Source organism: Ustilaginoidea virens, chromosome 7, assembly GCF_000687475.1.
Source record: "Ustilaginoidea virens chromosome 7, complete sequence".
Taxonomy (NCBI): Eukaryota; Fungi; Ascomycota; class Sordariomycetes; order Hypocreales; family Clavicipitaceae; genus Ustilaginoidea; species Ustilaginoidea virens.
The window spans coordinates 824,494-843,102 of NC_057322.1; the positions used below are offsets into that span (position 1 = coordinate 824,494).

General features: G+C 58.8%; 5 protein-coding genes across 5 annotated transcripts; 3 read left to right on the top strand and 2 right to left on the bottom strand.

The window, feature by feature from the left end:
- Nucleotides 1–7,684: 7,684 nt before the first annotated feature.
- UV8b_07853 (uncharacterized protein) lies at nt 7,685–8,323 on the top strand (the record flags this gene model as incomplete). The annotated part of the gene is made up of 1 exon (XM_043145350.1): nt 7,685–8,323. One exon carries the CDS (start codon nt 7,685–7,687, stop codon nt 8,321–8,323), a length of 639 nt encoding a protein of 212 aa, XP_043001285.1.
- Nucleotides 8,324–9,297: 974 nt separating this feature from the next.
- UV8b_07854 (uncharacterized protein) lies at nt 9,298–10,023 on the top strand (the record flags this gene model as incomplete). The annotated part of the gene is made up of 1 exon (XM_043145351.1): nt 9,298–10,023. The coding sequence occupies one exon, from the start codon at nt 9,298–9,300 to the stop codon at nt 10,021–10,023; it is 726 nt and encodes a 241-aa protein (XP_043001286.1).
- Nucleotides 10,024–10,508: 485 nt separating this feature from the next.
- On the bottom strand, nt 10,509–11,738 carry UV8b_07855 (uncharacterized protein; the record flags this gene model as incomplete). The annotated part of the gene is made up of 1 exon (XM_043145352.1): nt 10,509–11,738. The coding sequence occupies one exon, from the start codon at nt 11,736–11,738 to the stop codon at nt 10,509–10,511; it is 1,230 nt and encodes a 409-aa protein (XP_043001287.1).
- A 1,804-nt stretch (nt 11,739–13,542) lies between these two features.
- Nucleotides 13,543–14,412, bottom strand: UV8b_07856 (uncharacterized protein; the record flags this gene model as incomplete). The annotated part of the gene is made up of 3 exons (XM_043145353.1): nt 13,543–13,604; nt 13,741–13,972; nt 14,281–14,412. The coding sequence occupies 3 exons, from the start codon at nt 14,410–14,412 to the stop codon at nt 13,543–13,545; spliced, it is 426 nt and encodes a 141-aa protein (XP_043001288.1).
- Nucleotides 14,413–14,570: 158 nt separating this feature from the next.
- Nucleotides 14,571–17,765, top strand: UV8b_07857 (uncharacterized protein; the record flags this gene model as incomplete). Its single annotated transcript, XM_043145354.1, has 2 exons — nt 14,571–16,655; nt 16,806–17,765. 2 exons carry the CDS (start codon nt 14,571–14,573, stop codon nt 17,763–17,765), a joined length of 3,045 nt encoding a protein of 1,014 aa, XP_043001289.1.
- Between the last annotated feature and the right edge of the window lie 844 nt (nt 17,766–18,609).

Consider the following 18,609-nt stretch of genomic DNA (forward strand, 5'->3'; position numbering starts at 1 on the left):
GGCCATGGCACTCCCTATTAGAACCCGGATTTCTTTCCGTGGTCAGCCGGGTGCCGTCCGAAATGACTACTCGGCACGGTAGTGCCCGTAGCAGGGCTTGGGAAAAACGAAAGCTCATCAGATTCGCAGAAACGATGGCTCCAATTTTTCCTGGTACAGCTCCTCCGGCTGGGCGACATCTTGGTTTGTTCTCTTGATATATCGAAGCAAAAATCCGCCATGAGCCGGAAAAAGTCTACTCGGAGAGTGAATCCTCTGACAGGTACCAGAAACTGATCAATTCGAGTGATGTTTTGCGAGGCAAATCCAGCATCCCGCGTCATGGCGGCACCCAGGCACAGGGTGACATTGGAAGGGGTGTATCAAACCTGGAATTCAGAGAACAAATATCGTAGCCGATTGATTTTATTCGTCGCTGGCGTCACACGTTGGTACACCAGACACGATTATGACAGCGGGATAAGGCGGCACGGCACGTCACAACCTCTGGGGACTTGGCCTCGTTGAATGCAGGGCTATGGCAGTCGGAAAACTGTCAACTTTTTGTTTCAAAATCATTCCGGTGGGTGAACGGAGCACTAGGGCTGACACTTGTCAAACCTGTCGTGGCCAGCCAGCGCCTCAGACCGTCGGCTTCGCGGTCATGTCGTGACATCCAGTGACGGCGTTTGTGACGAATGCACCGCACCATTGACGACAACTGTTGTACGGACAAAGAGATGTTCAGTTCGAGGCAGAATTCAGGAACCGAGCCCATGAGCAACCCGGCCCGGCGGGATCTTACTGCAATGCTCCGTTGGACGTTTTTGCCATTCACGCAGCCTTCTTTTATGTAGCAACGAGGCACCACCACCGTCAGCGACATGTGCCTGATGCCTGAAGACAGCATATGCTCTGGGAATCGATGAATCGGTTATTTCCTGCGCTAACTCTTTGCACAGGCCAGCACTTGGTAAGTACTTGGGTGAAAGAACCCTGGATCCCAAGAAGCCTTTGCTTTGGACCCCAGAGGCGCAGAGAACAGATTTACTTGGCAGTCGATCGATCCCTATGGAACTATGGGGGCTCCTGAGGATCCAACCCAGCATTGGAAGGTTGAGCCCGTCCGTCCGCTGACCGCCCCAACCCAACCCGCGTGGACCAAGTCATTTTTGGATTAGGTTTAGGTGCCTAGGGAATGGCCTAGCGCGGCTAGTCACAGTGCGGGCCATCCACCGGACGGATTATCACCGACTAGTGCTGCCGTGCTCCCTTTAGTCCATGGCAGCAGGCTTGCTGTTCCCGTCACCTTCCAGCCACATTGCCTCTTGTCGCTGTGGTTTCGAGCTTGGTCTGGCCTGCTGAGCCAAGTTTGTCCAGAAAGCACTTCGGCCAGCTAGATACCTGGTATCTACAGAGTAGTTTGCTCATTAGTGCTACCTGTTGGAAGCGGACTAAAGCGGAATATGGGTAAGAGGCCCATTGCTCCTTACATCATTACTTCGGAGTACATACTCGCGCAATCCAGAGGGCCAACAGGGCATGGCATTCGCCACGCGGCGACGGCCCCTTTGGGTTCGGAAGCAAAAGATTGCCGCTCCATGTGCATGAATCGTGCCCCTTTCGACCCTTTACGCTCTAGCGCTGACGTTCAAATAGCAATAGTATTGGCATGAGACTGAAAAGCTGGTCGTGTCACTTGTCCGTGTCTGGAAATTGAATTGCCCCATTGTGGTTTTCCCTCAAGAGAGTCAGCGGTACGACACAGCAAGTGCGCCGGGACTCGAAGCCGAATTCCGCGCCGACCACAAGAGCTGCGCCTAGAATTCATTCTAACCTCGTGCCGCTCCCAGATGCCTTGCGCATGGCGACGTTCTTGAATCTCAGGAGGGGTCCTCTGGGGTCTGCGTAGGATACCGATTCGAATCCCAGTGTAAGCCCCGCAAAGTCCGACCAGACGACAGCGAATCGCCTTGGCTGCCTCTAAGCCAAGGCGGCAGAAGCTTCCCAGTTCTGGTTTAGCCATCGCGCATGCAGATCTTTGCAGGTAGGTTGGCGATCCAGCGGCCTGCCTGGCCATGCCTAGATTGAATGCCCAAGGGGGCGGGTGAAGTCAAGAGCACTTAAAGGACGTAGCATCATCATGCATGCTCCTGTCGAAGAAAAGGTTCATCATCTTATTGACAGTTGAGCCGATACGCGGAGTACCGAGTAACGGAGTAGCCAAAACTCGACCAGAGCTAGGGGCGGTGTTACAGTGCGACCCGCAGCGCCAGGATGCGGTTTGCAACCCTGGCATTACCTCGAATCCCACCGCGTCAGCACATTAATAATGGCAGGCTGAATCGAAACAAGAAAAATTCCCGAGCTGTTGTCGACCTGGATGGAAAAGAAGCATCGTCTTGTCTGGTGCTATTCGTGCTACTGTACGAGTCCACGACCCGGCACCGTTCGTGGAGCCCATCTTGCAGTTGGGCCTGCCCTTGTCATTCGGTGCGAATCGGCGAGGGGATTGTTTCCCGTTCAGCCTCCTAAATCCCTTTATTACTCGCGCTCTTTGCCAAGGTTGGTCCGTCCGCAAGTGGATCGGTTCGACGATGGGGGACTGCATGCTAGCGTCGGCGTCGGGCTGGGCCTGGCCTGACGCACCTTATTCTGAGCCATACTATAATCGGGCCACGACGCCGCTCACCGCCAGAGCCTGATGAACCCTGGGCCAGAGGGCAGCCAATGGCAGAGCAACAAGCCCGAGGTTCAACGTGGATCCGAGTTATTTGCATTCCAGCCAGTGTGCGGACTCCCGGAGTAGACGGAAAGTTGTCGTCTTTGCCAACGGATGTCGAAAAGTAACCCGCTTCCAGCAGTTCCCATGAATCCATGCATGCAGAGACGCCGTCGGACAGGACGGGAAAGAGGGCAGTTCTAGGCCACTTGGGGCCTGGCCCCTGCCTGCTCGGTGTGTAACGTACCTAACCAGCCAGGGTGCTTGCTTGGACAAAGCCATGAAAGGGCTTCTATGTACTCCGTACGGAGGCGAAACTGGCCGCGCCCTTTCGGTAACCATTCCAGGAAGAGCACGACATCGTTCAGGGTTGCGACGCGCTGCACGCAGGCCAGATAATGTCTGGTCGCTGTTCGCTGTCGTGCCATCATCGCCTGTTGCCACCGTCACGTTCTTGAAGGAAATCACTTGTCGTTAAACCTCCAGTTGGCGCGACTCATCCATGAAGCAAAGCAGCAATCCAGCCCCGAACCGGGACAAACAGCGCTTCTGAACGGGCGCGAGTACTGGCGCACTACCTACCTGCCTGGTCACGACCGGCTTGCTGCGTCGTAGCTGTTCATGGGGATGATGAATCCCGCCAGACAGGCTGACAGAGAGACAGAGAGCATCATGTGCCAAATTCAGGCGCTCCGGCAAGTGTTAAAAATCATGCTGATGATGCAAACGAACACTGCCGACATGGTCGGACCCACATTGTCAGACTGGCCCCCTTGCCTGCCAGACGACGACTTTTTTACCGTGGAACGAGATGACGCCTTTTCTTGCGCTGTCCAAGGAAGGAGTCGATCAAGGGTCGTCGGGAGTCGGAATTCCTCAAAGTCGTTCAATCATCCAATCTATTTCAGCGGGCAGGCCCCATCCATGGCTGGCCGGCCACCGGGTCTTGCGCAGCCAAGTTGGCAAGGTCTGGGTTGAGTGGCACAGAACCGCTGATGTGATTGCCAACCGCGCCGAGGAGTGCCCCCAACAGTCAGCAAGGCAAGCCAATGTGCCGTGCTGTGCTGTGCTGTGCTGTGCTACTCTGCCACCTTGCCGCGCTTTCCCTCCCATGGGCAGGAGATGTGGACGCCGACATCTCTTGTGTCATATGAAGGCGACGTCTGACAGCGAAACGCGAGAGTGGGGCGACGACTTGCTGGCAGGCAGTGGCAGCGAGGGCCGTGTGTTGTCTCATTCGCTGGATAAGCGTTGGGTGCATGACGACGACGGTATGCAGGCTGGATTGAATCTGGCCCCGGTCCGGTCATTGCTAGTCTGTCTAGCAGCAGCAGCAGAGGGTACAGGTCAACCGACCTGTGTTCCCCCCTTGTCATCCGACCCCCCCATAATAACTTAACTGACCTGACCATTGCTGTGGGCTATACTCTTAATATAATTGGTTTATTAGGGAATAGTAGGTCAGGTCACTTTATATAGAAAACTATATGGAGAAGTACTTTCTCTGATATTTTACTAGGTTCTTAGGTAGGGGTACCTACCTAGTAAAAGAAATTAAAGAAGTCACTTTCCTAAGAAAAATATAGGGAGAAGTACTTTCTCTGCTGTTTTATTAGGTTCTTACGTAAGGATACCTAGTAAGAATATTAAAGAAGTCACTTTCTATAGAAATATATATATAAAGGTACCTTTTTTTCTATCCCTAGTACCTAGATACTAGGTACCTAGGTACTTAGTAGAAATATCAGAAGTCACTTTATATAGAAAAATATATATAAAGGTACTTTTTCTACGTATAGTACCTAAGGACGTAGGTACCTACCTAATAAAAGAAAGGAAGTCACTTTCGATACAAAAGTCTATATAAAGGTACTTTATCTACTTTTAATATTAGGTTCTTAGGTAGGGATACCTAGTAAAAATATAAGGGAAGTCACTCACTATAGAAAAATATATATAAAGATACTTATAGTCTAGTGGCTACTATAGATTAAGGGATCTACTACTATTTATTAGCGTATCTCTATATTAGGAAAGAGCATTGGTCAGGTCTGTTAAGTTATTATGGGGGGGTCGAATGACTAGGGGGGGGCACAGGTCGGTTGATATGTAGTCTCGCAGCAGCAGCACCTTTGCTGTGCGAGCACTTGGGTTATCTGATGCATTATGGTGGCACTTGTGCTCGGAGATGAGGGGGGGGGTGCACAGCTTGTAGCAACGGTCCGGAATGGTATTTCTAGCACCTGTCCGTCCACCCATCAAGTTTCACCTTGTCACTTGCCACGCCCCGGGGATGGAAGTTGGTCTTGGCATGACTTGTTTTGTCTTGTCTGTCTGCGGCGCTGTCGGCATTCATTGCACGGCAAAAGGGGAGAGCCGCGGCAACCCAAGCAACCAACCAACCCCACACTGCCGGACCTCTGGAGCTTGTACAGTGCGATGGACCAGTCAGTTCCCTTGACTTGCCAGGTATTTCTCAAGACCCATCCGTTGTTCCTTGTCCAACCTCGAAACTTGCGAGTAAGGAAGGTAGATGTACGGAGTACATAGTACTCTGTACGTATTGCCTGGTGTTGATGGTACATATTGATTTGGTTCTAAATACAGGCAGCAACCAATCCAGCCCCACCACCATCGAGGCTATCAAGGCCAGGATACAAACCGAGGGACAAGGGTCGCGCGGCTAATGGGAAAAAAGTACAGGAATATCGACAGAAAAACAAACATCAGTACTGGCCCCGAACCGGAAGTTCAGTAGCGCGCGTAATGTCTGGTCTTCTCGAACTTGGCAAGCCGGGTTTCGCCTGTAGTTGGACCCGGCTACAAGCCCTGTCCAGCCGCCATGGCGCCGGACCTCTCTCTGCCTGCAAAGCGCCAGGACGACGGGAAGGGGTCATTGGGTCCTCAAGCTATGCACCGGACAAACTCCAAGTGAGGCAAGAACAAGTTGCCGCGGAGGAATTCGCCTCGGCGACGACTGACGAGTCCCGACTACGATGTGCTTGTCCTTCCCTGGATGGATGCGCAAGGCTCGTGCCACTGGGGAAGAATCAAGTGCCGATGCGTTGATTAATACTGGCAATGGCCGGCCGGCGACGCGCTGCAGTCCCTCCAACAACTTGTTGTCATCGGACCAAAACCTGACTACTGCGCGAAGGGGCAGTTCCATCGTCGTCGATGGAAGAAGGGGGAAAGGAAAAAAAAAAAAAAAGAGAAGAAAAAAGTCGGCATAGAATACACGCTTTGGTTTTGCGAGTCGCCACGGCAGCCTACCGTGACGTGACGAAAGCTCCAAGTGCAACATAGGGCGAGAGAGAGTGGCCGCTCCACCACAAGCTACACTCGTCGACATGGACGCTAACAGCAATGGTCAAACACCCATGCATTGTTGGTGGCAAACATCATGCTGCCTCTGAGCTGGGCATGGTTCATGCTAGCGGCCGGGCTTTGAGCATGGCAGAATATCTCGAGCGTGCTCTGGCAGCTGCTTCACGTCCGTGACCTCGACAATGACTACCGAGTACCGTTGCGGGCTGGTTTCATGGCGGCGAGGCCGCCGCAGGACGGATAGCGTACATGAAGGACGAAGGCAGCGGCTAGCAGCTACGTGCGGCAGCACCGCCGGTAATCTCGGTTCCGTCCCCAGCCTCCTTGACCTGGGCTGGTTGGGATGCCAAAGGCGGCATTTAGTCGGCAACTGCTGAGCAAAAAGGGCGGTTGTTGCGGTAAGAACACCAAGTCGATGAAGCGACCATGCATCTGCTTGTCATCCTAGGTCTATTGAAGAAGGTGTCCGACCTTTCTACAGCAAAAAGAATAAACACATGGATGCAAAGGTGAAAAAGACGTGTGATGAAAAAAAAAAGAAGGAAAAAAAAAGAGAAGACGGATGGTCACATACAACACCAGGTATTCGCTGGTCGTCACCGACCCAACTACTAATCCGGCGCTCGCCTGTTTATTTAACGGAGATCGAACGGGATCCAAAGTTCTCAAGCGGCTATGGTCGTATGTGCTGGTTTGACGGCAAGATTGCATTATCAAGTAAGGAACTTGTGTGGACATTCGAAAAAGAAAAAAAATACGCTTGATATGGCGCACACGTAAACATGCGAGGTCGGATTTTCGGATCCCCGCCGGCGCTCGGATATTCAATCCGCAGTAGTTGCGCTTGCGGTTGATCAACGCGGACTGGGGGTCAAAGACGGCCATCCGACTTCACGCTCGGTGGCCAAGAAGTGATTGACTGCCTTGTTCACGCCTCACGCCAGTGTCGAGTGGCGAGCAGTGGCAAGGCCGCCTCGTTGGGCACTTAACCTGGGCAGATGTCGGTGAGAATGGCGAAGCCGAGGCGATATTTCAGTCTCTAGCTTCCCAGCCTCTGTTTCTGTCTTCTTTTCCCCCCGGTGCACCTAGTTGTCCTGGTCGGCTTGTGCGTTTCACTTGGCGCCAGTTGACCGCAGGCAGGTTGTGCGCGGCCCATGACGAGACCGCCATGGCCAGTATGGCGGGTTTCCCAGCATGCCGTGCTCCGGGCCTTGTTTCTGGTCTAGTTGTTGGAATCGGTTCAACAACACGCGTGCTTAAGCTGACGAGGTCCTCCATGGGGTTCCCACCCCCCCTGTCACCGCTGATTGTGCTCCACTGGCAAAGACAAACCATCATCTATGTACATACGTCACCGCAGCCCATTCGAGCCGGGCTTCTCTACGGTGCACCCGTCGTTGCAGGTTCTGCGGCCGAAAATGGCCTGGTTGCTAGAGTCCAGCCATCCAGTACAAGAACCCGATGGCTTGCGCATATTCTCGTTCCTCAGCACGCATCAGAAACTAACGACAGCCGTTGAGTTCTCTTGGGCCTTGTCAACCACGCGCGAAAACGTGCCGCATATTGCGTCACCCACCAGGAATTAAAGCAGCAAAAAAAAAAAAAAAAAGAAAAGAAAAAAAATGGACGCAACCGCTTACAAGGCGGGTGGCAAAGATGAAGAGCCCGCTGCTGGTCCTGGTCCTTTGCTCCTGCCTCCCGCTCGCCTCGGCCTCGGCCGCGGTCGTCACCGTCACGGCTGCCCCGGCCGTCCCTTCGCAGGAGCCGCAGTGGAACAGCGCAGAGGTGTTCACGTCGGCGATCCTCAACAGCACCAACTTCTACCGCGGCCAATACAACGCCAGCCGGGTGGGATGGAACCAGACCCTGGCCGAGTTTGCGGACGACTACCTCGACAAGGGCGGCTGCAAGTTCGAGCACTCGGGCGGGCCGTACGGCGAGAACCTGGCGGAAGGGTACCCGAGCGCGACGGCGAGCGTGGAGGCGTGGGGCAACGAGGCCGGCGGGTACGACTTTGCGGAGCCCGGGTTCTCCCACGACACGGGCCACTTTACGCAGCTGGTGTGGAAGGCGACGACGGCGGTGGGTTGCGGGAGAAGGCTGTGCGGCCAGAGGGGATGGTACCTGGTGTGCGAGTACTGGCCGAGGGGGAACGTGGTGGGCGAGTTTGGCGACGAGGTCGACCGGAGAGTGTCGGGGGCGCCGAGGGCTGGGCCGCGGGCGGCCGCTCTGCTGTCTTTGTGTTTGGCGGGGGCGGCATCATGGGCGGCGATGGCGATGGCGATGGCGATGTAGGCGGCTGGCTTTGGCCGCGGGAAGACAATGGCTGCGACTCGTCTGTCTCGTCTCGTCTCGTCCCGTGCTTTTCCTTTTCCAGTTTGCAGCTTGCAGTTTCCGCTCAAATCAACGTCCCACGAGGCGGCAAATCGCGGGCGGCAAATCGCGGGCGGCAAATCAGTCGCTGGCGGTTCGCGCTGGCCAGGCCGCCCGGGCCGGGCCGGACCAATCCAACCAATCAGCGCCGCCCCTTTCTTGCCCCGGGCGACAGGGCTCGCCGAGTAGCAGAGGAAGCAGCGTCCCCGAGAAGCAGGCCCAATCGTACTCGGGCAGGTCGGCTCGTCAGCGGTCGCTGTCCAGGCGTCGCGGCGGGTTCGCAGCTACCTCGGTCGATGGGCTGGCTCTGTGAACCGCCGTTACCTGCCTGCCTGGCCTGCCTGCCGCTGCCTGCCCTTTGCCTGGGTTTTGCCTGGGGTTTGCCTGCCTTTTCTGCCCCTGAGCTATTTTTGGCCCGCGACGCGCGACTGGTTTTCCCCGATAAACAAGGTCGACAGCTCCACCACGCGGCATCGCGTTGCTGTTGGACACAGCGAACCCAGCTAGACCTCGATTCTCTCCTACCGGCCGCCTGCGCCTGGTTTTCCGCCCCGGCTTTTTTGGTGTCCGAGAGAAACAGCTTTCTGCTGTCCGGGGTAAACAACTTCCTATTGTCCGGGGGAAACAGCTCGGGCCAAACGCCACCGCATCCCCAAACATAGCAACGAAAGGCCCGTCAAGGCGCAAAGCCTACCGACTTTTTCTTTTTGTTCTCCCTCCCTTTTTGATCGGTGCTCGCCATCAGCGGGATCTAGCACACCGCACAGCCGTGAGCAAAATAACAGTCTGGTCGCATCTCGGCTGACGCCGTCTCCATCCCCAAGGCAAGGACGTGGCAATCGATGCGGCTGGCGGCTATTAGGGCGCGCGACTCCCCCCGTCCATCGGCAGCAGGCATGCTGGCCAGCCTGGCGCTGCTGGCCCCCCACGCGTCGGGATTCTTCCTGACCCTGTCGAACTTTCAGCCGGTGTCGGCGGCCTCCCTGCCGCTGGAGTGCGTCTTTGCGTACAACACGCCCATGCGGGGGTGCGGCGCGCGCGACTTTGCCGGCGGCGGCGGCGGCGGCGGCGGCGGTTGTTCGCCCATGTGCCGGGGGGCTGTTGCGACGACCCAGGCCGGCATCCAGGAGGCTTGCGCGCTGGTCAGCGCGGGCGCGGGCTCGCTGCTCGGACGGGCGCAAAGCGGCAATCTGGTGGCGGCGCTGTGCGGAGACGACCGGCCGCACGAGGCCTCCGCCCGGGCAACCGGCACGGCTAGCCCCGTCCCACCGCGGACGGCTGCCCGGACACGAGCCGATTCGAGTCCCACGAGGGCCAGCTCCGCGACGGCGGCGACGACCTCGGGCACATGGACCAGCCCGTCGTCGCTCGGCGGCCTCGCGTCCCGGAGCCAGGGGAGCACGGCTCAGGACACCTCGGCCGCGACTTTTGCGTCGCCGTCGTCCATCAGGGCGGCAGCTCGGCCGACGCAAACGCAGCCGCAGCCGCAGCCGCCGCCGCAGGGCGGAGGTGGCAGTCCGTTTGACGTCTTTGCACCTGGAAGGGGCGTCAGGGGCGTCAGGGGCGTCTGCGAGCCGGGGTGCGGGCATGCTCTGCTTGGTCTTGTGCTTGATGGCGATTGATGTTGTCTAGGACGGCGTTTCTCCGTCTCTTGTCTTTTCTTCTGAGCCGTTTTTTATTTTCATCTCAAGGTCAGCGCGGGTGCCACGCTTCAGGGGATCGGGGCCGGGGCGGATACCAGGCTGGGCATCAGCACACTGCTAGTCTTGTTCTTGGTCTTGGCCTTGCGTCTGGCGTCTGGCGTCTTGGGTCTTGGGTCTTGGGTCTTGACCGACTTGGGTTCCGAAATGCTTGCCTCTACGTCGGGAAACACGAAGGAAGTGATGGAAGCAAAAAAGGGCGGCGGTCGGCAAGTCACGAGCCGGGCGCTCTTGCCCGGATTGGGCCTAGTGGCTGCGGGGGGGTGGCGATTTGGCACAACTTGCGATTGAATTAATTAATTGATTAATCTATTGCTGCAGCCCCTCTGAGTCTCAACAGTACTTGCTCCTTGCATTATCCGAGTCCATCGACCACCCCCAACTGCCATCGCGCATCCGTCGCCGCCCTAGGCAGCAGCCCCCCGCGCGGGATCCCCCGCGGAACCCCCCGCGGAAATGGCGTGCAAGGCCAGCGTGAAAAACTCGAGCCCCACCGCCACGTCGGGAAACGCCGGCCCAAACGCCTGCCTCATGTTTTCCCCGGTCATGGTCAGGTTGACCCGCGGGCCGGCCGACGCCAGCGCGTCCAGCAGCTCGTTGTCGGCGGCCATCTTGTCGAGCGAGAACAGGATCTCGGAGATGCCGGCCACGTACCTGTCCTCCTGCGGGCGCTTGAAGTCGGCCACGGCGTCGCGGTAGACGGCCGCGCAGGCGGCGTCGTCGTCGTCGTCGTCGTTGTTGTTGCTGCTGCTGCTGTTGTTGTTGCTGTCATCGTCGTTGCCGTCATTGTGGTCGTCCAGGCTGCCGTCGGCGATGCCGCGCCGCCAGACGGGTTTCCCGCCCGCCATGTAGTCCAGGTACCGGCCGGCCACCCGGGCCAGGTACGCGGGCATCGCGGCGGCGTCGCCGCGCGTGGCCCGCCGCGCCAGCGCCAGCGCCTCCGCCTCGCGCCGCATGGCCCGCAGGCCCAGCCGGACGGCGACGTTGCTGCAGCGCAGCACGGCGTCGCGCTCCGCCGGCGGCAGGCGCTCGATGAGCGTGCTGGCGTGCATGTCGGGCTCGGCGAGCAGCAGGGCGAGCAGGAAGGGCCGCGTGTCGCCGTCGGGCCCGCCGAACCTGCGATGCAGGGCGGCCCGCTTGTCCGGCGCCGCCCAGCGGTAGATCTGGGCGGCGGCCTCGCGGCGGCCCATGCCGACAAAGAGCGAGTCGTACGAGGGGTCGGTGCGCCGCTTGCGCACGACGCGCGGCCGCGGCTTGCGGCCCTTGTACTCGCGGTACCCGGGGTCCTCGTACTTGACGCGCGAAAAGCCCTTGTACGGGAACCAGGCCAGCCAGGGCTCCCCCCAGTCCGGGTTCCACGTCCGGTCGGCGCCCGGGTGGTGCTGCGCCCCGCACCGGTAGTAGACGTCGTCGCTGATGTTGGACGGCATGAACTCGAGCAGCGAGGGCGGCAGGGGCGGCGGGCCCGGCGGGCAGTGCTTGGTCAGCCGGCAGTCGCAGTCCATCGAGACCTCGTACATGCGGGCCACGTCAACCCACGGCACCCAGGGGTGGTACGTTCTGCCCTCGGGATGGACCTTTGTGAACCAGCACCCGGGAGGGGCTTCCGACGGCTGCGACATGGCCGTGTTGCCCATGGTGGTGGTGGTGGTTGGTGGTGTTATGCGGCGGACGGGGGGGACTTGGGTGTCGCGGGAGCAGCAACCAGCAAGCAAAGGTGTTTCTTTCTTTTTTCTTTTCTTTTTCCCTCTCCCTTTCTTTTTTTTTGTTTTAAAAAAATGAAGAAGCAGCGAGACAAAGGAGCAACAAGAGTCTTGGTTGGAAAAAAGCAGCGAGGCAGAACGCATCAAGCAGGCCACTCTTGTCAAGGCCCTGCCTTATGTAGCCCCGGCAGGGCTGGACCATGGGAGGCCCAAGTCCAACAGCCTTTTCAAACACAAGCAGCCGCGAACCTTGGGGGGAGGGGGGGGGGGACGGGCGGCGCAGGCAATAGAGTTTGCTGGGAGAAGCTGGCGCGCGGGTTTCTTCAGGATAGACTCGGGGGGGGGAGGGGGAAGTCGAGTTTTCCCAACTTTCAAGGCGGCCGACCTGGTGCAGAGGTGGGTTGGGTTGGTGCTTTGGCATGGCGAGATGCGCGATGCTTCTCCCTTTGTTTGTGTTGAAGCGTGTGTTTTTTATATTTATTTATTTCATTTCATGGAATCCAATCTATGGCCAGCAGAGCTGCCTGGCGTCGTTTTACTACCGATGATATCGGTTATGCCATGCCGCCGGTGATGCCCTCCCGTCCATCTGTTTTGCTCCCGGCTGGCTGCCGCCACCCCTGCCGTGAAGGCGTTGGGTTGGGCCTGTCAGTCAACTGCAACATCCCCTACCCACTCACCCCCTCCCTGTACGCACTGCACACACCGCCTACCTCCCTCCCTCCAGGCACCTGCTACGTACCATGTACAAGGCCGCCCAGCACCCACGCCGGCCCCATGCAATCTTATCTTATCTCTCTGCCGTTGCGCGGCAAGCACCAAGACGATTGATTGGGCCATGCCGCCACAAACTTGGCCGGCTTACATGGGCGCCCGCTGGGGAACGCAGACGTGGTCAAGAATTTGTTGGTGTCAGTCAATTGGTGCTGCTGCGGGCTGCGTGCTCGCTCACCACGCACGGGGCAGCCGCGCCGACAGGGTTTGCGCGCGGGCCCGGATTGGGATGGAGGCCGAGACGACATGCAGCTGGTAGCTTGAGTTGACGCAAGTCGCTCTGGTGCGTGCTGGCCAGGCACTTACTTGTCTGGTGGTGTCTGGTGCTCCGGCGGTCGGACGCAGCAGTTGGCTGCACGTGTCTGGTATCAGTGTCTGTTTGGGTCGATGGGCGTGATGCGAGACTGGAAGGAAGGCAGAGGAAAAGGGAAGGAAGGAATTTGATCTGGTCGCGAGGGAAGGCACGGCCAAGGCAGAGCTCCATATGGCCTAGCCCGTGCCCCATGCCCGCCCGATGCTTACAATCAAACATGTATTTAGCACCAGACAGCAGAACAGTCTGAGCAGCTACTGTCAACGAGCTCGCCGCCGACCGCGGCGCCGTCCATCAGGGCCTCCCTCTGGGATGCCGGCGTCGGTCAATCATGTCTGGATGTCCTTTCCTTGCATTCGCCCTGCGCTGGCAGTGCAGTCGACCAGAAGTTGACTGGCTCGACGGCCGATCCCACGGACCAGACCAGACCAGACCAGACCAGACCAGACCAGACCCGGTCCAGCTTTGCAAATCCATCCATCCCCAGACCAAAGCACACAGCTGGGGCCAACAGGGCCAACAAAGTCTTGGCCGTCTTGGCCTGCCCCAGGGCCGCGTCGTCCACGGCAAAAATGCCAGGCGCTGTCAATAGGCCGGCCGACCCGAGTCAGCGATGGACTTGGGGGGCGGGGGGGGGGGGGACACTGCCGGCTATAACTCCATCACCGCCCCGGTGGAGATTCCCGTGCCCTTTTCCCACCCATCGACCAGGACTGGATTTTTTTTCCAATTTTTTTTTTGCCATCATCCCGGCTGTGCGCAAAACAGTCCGAGACGGGAGGGTAATCCGTGGTGCCGGGAGCCAGAACCTGACTGCCTGCCCTTGCTGCGAATCCTGCAGAGGCGAACCTTGCAGAACGAGAACGACCTGGCCTCGTTGGAGAGGGCAGACCGAGACCCGGTTGCTATCGCTGTCGTCGTTGTCGCCGTCGCCGTCGCCGTCGCCTTCGTCATCGTCATCGACGCCATCACCATCTCCTTCATCATCGTCGACGTCGCCGTCGTCGTGGTTTTTGTTGTTGTTGTTGCCGTTGTTGCCGTTGTTGCCCCGTTGCTTTTCTGGATTCCCACGCCGCAAACTCTATCGCCGTCCCGTCTGCAGAGTGACGCCATTATCGCATCCGCCCTTGATCATCCGCAACCCTACTTAACCAACCACACACCCCCCCTGCCTATCCCTGCCCGCAACACTTCAACAACACTTCAACAACACTTCAACAACTCTTCAACAACTCTTCAACTGCGCGCCTCTTCCTCTGCCACCTCTTGTCGCTTGCTCGCCCGTCTCGCTACTCTGCCAGTCTTTCCGCTTTGAATCGAGCCCGTCCGGAAAGAAAAGAGTCCGTCGGGGTCCCAACCGTCCCAACGGCAGATTGCTTCTGTACACACTGCCCTCGGTGCCGACAAATCTGGGCTGCATGTATCCATCCGGCATCCGTTTCCGCTCAGCATCAATTGGCCGGCGCCGAGTCGACTGTCGGTCCAAGCCGTCTTCACCTCCGAGCCAGCAGCGGCCGCCATCCTTGCCTCCTTCGTCCGAGTTTCTGCCAAGTCCATCACCGGAGTGAAACCCGGCGGGAGGGAAAGGGGGGGAAAAGAGAAATAAAGGTATCCTTTCAAAAAAAAAAAAAAAAAAAAAAAAAGGCCCCGAGGGGTTGCAAAGAGACAAATCCGCCCAAATGGCCTGGGAACACCTCGACATCACCAAGCCGCACTTGGTGTACATCATCCTCGGCGGCTTCACCTCCCTCTTCATGCTTTGCTCCTCCTTCATCAAGGAGCGCATGTACATTGGCGAAGCCACCGTTGCCACCCTGTGCGGCGTCATCTTCGGCCCTCACGCCGCCAACCTGATTGATCCCAACTCGTGGGGCAACGCCGACATTGTCACCGTCGAGTTTTCCCGCATCGTCCTCGTCGTCCAGTGCTTCGCCGTCGGCGTCGAGCTGCCCAAGTACTACATGGAGAAGCACTGGAAGTCGGTCGTCTTCCTCCTGGTCCCCGTCATGACCTTTGGCTGGCTCGTCACCAGCCTGCTCGTCTGGTGGATGATCCCGGCCCTCGACTGGCTCGAGTCCCTCGTCGTCGCCGCCTGCGTCACCGCCACCGACCCCGTCCTCGCCTCCTCCGTCGTCGGCAAGGGCAAGTTCGCCAAGCGCGTGCCCAAGCACCTGCGCGACCTGCTCTCCGCCGAATCGGGTTGCAACGACGGCATGGCCTTTCCCTTCATCTACCTGTCGCTCTATCTCATCCAGTACCAGCGCAGCGCCAGGGAGGTCAGCTTCCACTTCATCGTCTACGTCGTGCTGTACGAGTGCATCTTCGGCGCCGTCTACGGCTTCCTCCTCGGCTACGTTGCCCGCCACGGCATCCGCTTCGCCGAGTCGCGGGACCTGATTGACCGCGAGAGCTTCCTCGTCTTCTACTTTGTCGTCGCCCTCTTCTGCGCCGGCTCCGGCAGCATCCTGGGCCTCGACGATCTCTTGGTGGGCTTCGCCGCCGGCGTCGGCTTCTCCAACGACGGCTGGTTCGGCATGAAGACGGAGGAGTCGCACGTCTCCAACGTCATCGACCTGCTGCTCAACCTGACCTACTTTGTCTATTTCGGCACCATCATCCCCTGGGAGCAGTACAACGACGGCGTCTTCGGCATGGTGGCCTGGCGTCTCGTCGTCATTGCCGTCTTCGTCCTGCTCTTCAGGCGCATCCCCGTCATGCTGGCCCTCAAGCCCTTCATACCGGACGTCAAGAACTGGAGAGAGGCGCTGTTTGCCGGCCATTTCGGCCCCATTGGCGTCGGCGCCATCTTTGTCGCCATGCTCGCCAGGGCCGAGCTGGAGCACTCCGAGCCCGTGCCCCTCGGGGAGATTCCTCCTCCGGATTCCCCCCACTACAAGCTCATCTACCTGGTGTGGCCCATTGTGACGTTTCTCGTCATATCGTCCATCCTCATCCACGGATCGTCCATCGCCGTCTTCACCCTCGGCAAGCGCATCAACACCCTGACCCTGACCATGTCGTACACGGCAGCCCCCGAGGACGGGCCGTCGTGGATGAATCGGCTGCCCAGGATCTCGTCCCAGTCCAGGTCCATGGCCAAGACCATGTCGGAGGCGTCGTTTGACGACCTCAAGGAGCCGCCGTCCTTGCCGGCGGGCACCCTGGCACCTCCCACCGGCTTCCTGCGACGACAGAGGGACGAGGACGGCCACGGCCACCACAGCCGCCCCGGGAGCCGCGCCTCTTCTCTCGTTTCCAAGAAGCGGAGGCACAAGAAATGGGACGACGGAATCGGACCCGGCGGACCCATCAGTCAGTCTGCCATCTTCCCCAACCGGTCTCCTCAACCAGAGACGTCGACCTCGCCGTCGCCGCCCACCGGGGAGCCGGATTCCACGACTCTGGCCAGCGACGAGCCCCGGGAGAAGCAGGATGCAGAGGCGGAAAAACAGGCGTGCCAGCCGACAAGTCGCGCGCCCCACGTCAACGTGTACGATGAGGGCCATCGGCTGGTCTTTGAAAACGACGACGGCGACGTCATTGACATCCAGCCGAGTCCGGAAGAGGACCAAGACACCAAGCCGCCAGGGGCGCAGGACGAGGCCAGAGCGGATGCGGCGAGACCGGGAGCTGAGCGCTGGGGGCTGGGAGGCCTGCGTCGTAAAGTGAGCGAGTATTACACGTCGGAAATGGCCAAACGAAAGGACAAGGGCAAGAGCGAACGACGGCACGAGCCAGCCCGGGCCTACCAGTTTGGCAACGCGGTACGTTTCCTTTCCCCTTTGCTTTTTCCATCCGCCTCCTTGCCACTTGTTATTGTTTTTTTTTTTTTTTTTTTTTTTTTTTTTTTGCCCTACTGGTCTTGTTGAGGAGTAGCAGTTCTTCTGACGCTTTGTTTCTTTGTTGTCTCGCAGATTATCGTTGAAGACGAGGATGGAGAAGTCGTCAAGACGTATGAGCTTCCGTCGTCGAAATCCGACAACCAGGGAAGCCATCTGGTTGGCACCGGCCTGAAATACCTGGGACTAGGTTCACGTCGACACGAGGACAAGGATGCAGCGGCAGCGGCCGAAGAGGGCCAAGCCGGGCCAAAAGCGTCGTTCAGGGCTGGCTGGGCTGGCTTTGGCCAACGCGGCGAGGCCGGCAGACGAAAGCAAGCCGCTCAGAAACAGCAGCAGCAGCAGCAGCAGCAGCAGCAGCAGCCGCCGCCGCCGCAGAAGAAGAAACCAGACGGCGTCGATGACGGCGACGACCAAAAGATTAGATTCACCATTGGCGGGGTAGGCAGGCGCATGACAAAGGACGACTTCATCCGCGAAATGCAGAAGCTGGATGCTGGCACCCGCAACCAGGTGGTCGACCGCTCCAGCGCCTCGACCGCCATCAAGTCGGTGGCCAAGAAAGAGCCGCCGCCCGACCCCCAGTCGACCAAGACGCCGCAGGGCCAGGCCCGGGCCGTCGCTGCCGCCGTTCGCGAGCTGCATGTAGGAAGCGACAGCAGCAGCAACGGCCAAGGCAGCGCTTCAGGCGGCAAGAGCTCGGGCTCGGGCTCGGCGTCGCCCCTGCGCCAGCCGGAGCAGCCTGCCGAACCCCCCCGCGGCAGACGCGACCGTTCGTCGTCGTCGGACCAGGAACCGGCGGAAACGGCCGTGGAACGCCGACGGCGCCTGGCCGCCTTGGCAGGTCAAGCCGAGGGCAGACTCAACAACGACGACACGGGCGAGACGCCGGCCGAGCGACGTCGACGCCAGGCCGCCCTGGGCATCGGCAGCCTCGCCGCCGAGCAGGACAGCGACACGGAAGATGAGGGAATGGAGAGAGTCCCGCCAGCCAGGCGCGGCATCCGATTCGCAGAGCCCCAGAGAAAGTGGTGATGGTGAAGAGGCGGAGAAGCATTTACGAGGCGGCACGTGTTTTGGAGATTTTTTTTTTGGATTTTGTTTTTGTGAAGCATAGTTTGGGTTGCATCAGAGCGATGAGGAGAAGCTCTCCAGGTGTTGGGTTCTGGTCCCTTTGAGGGCTTTCCTTGCAGGTACTATTATCGGGCGGGCGGACTGTTACACGGGGGCAAAAGTAGACGTGTTTGTTGAGCGACTCCTTGTTGCTTTGTAGAGGGCATGTGAATGCGAGTAATACCAATCGTACCGACTTGTGTTGACCTTGACGTGGTATACCAGGGTGCGTCGGCGCGTCTTGGTGCAGGTTGCACGACAAGTTGCACGACAAGTTGCACGACAACACTGGCTCTGACCGCCTCCATTAGCCCGGCGGGCCAAGAAACGATTTCTTTTCAATTCTTTTTATCATGTACGAAGTACAACGCGAATCTCCGCAATGGGATTCAGGTCCATCACGTGAGAGGCATTTCCTCTCGACGTCCGGCTGATAAAGCCCAAGGACCTTTGTCGCCGGACGTCGCTGAGCCCCCATTTGCTCTCTCTCTCTCTCTCTCTCTCTCTCTCTCATCCACACCGCGACGACAACATCCTCCTCCAGAAAAATGGAACAGCGTCTGCTGGAAACGGCATCGAAGGGGAGCTCCGCTCGCGACAACGGGGATGGCTGTCCCTCGAGCGGCTCAAGAGCTGGTAACAGGGCGTTCCTTTTGCCCGGACCAAAGGGCAGCCTCCCCCCCCTCCCCCGGGTTTCGTCCCCCGTCTGAGAGCGGCTTGGAGGGTGCCGAGGACACGCACGGGCGGGGTAGACGGCGACGCGCGG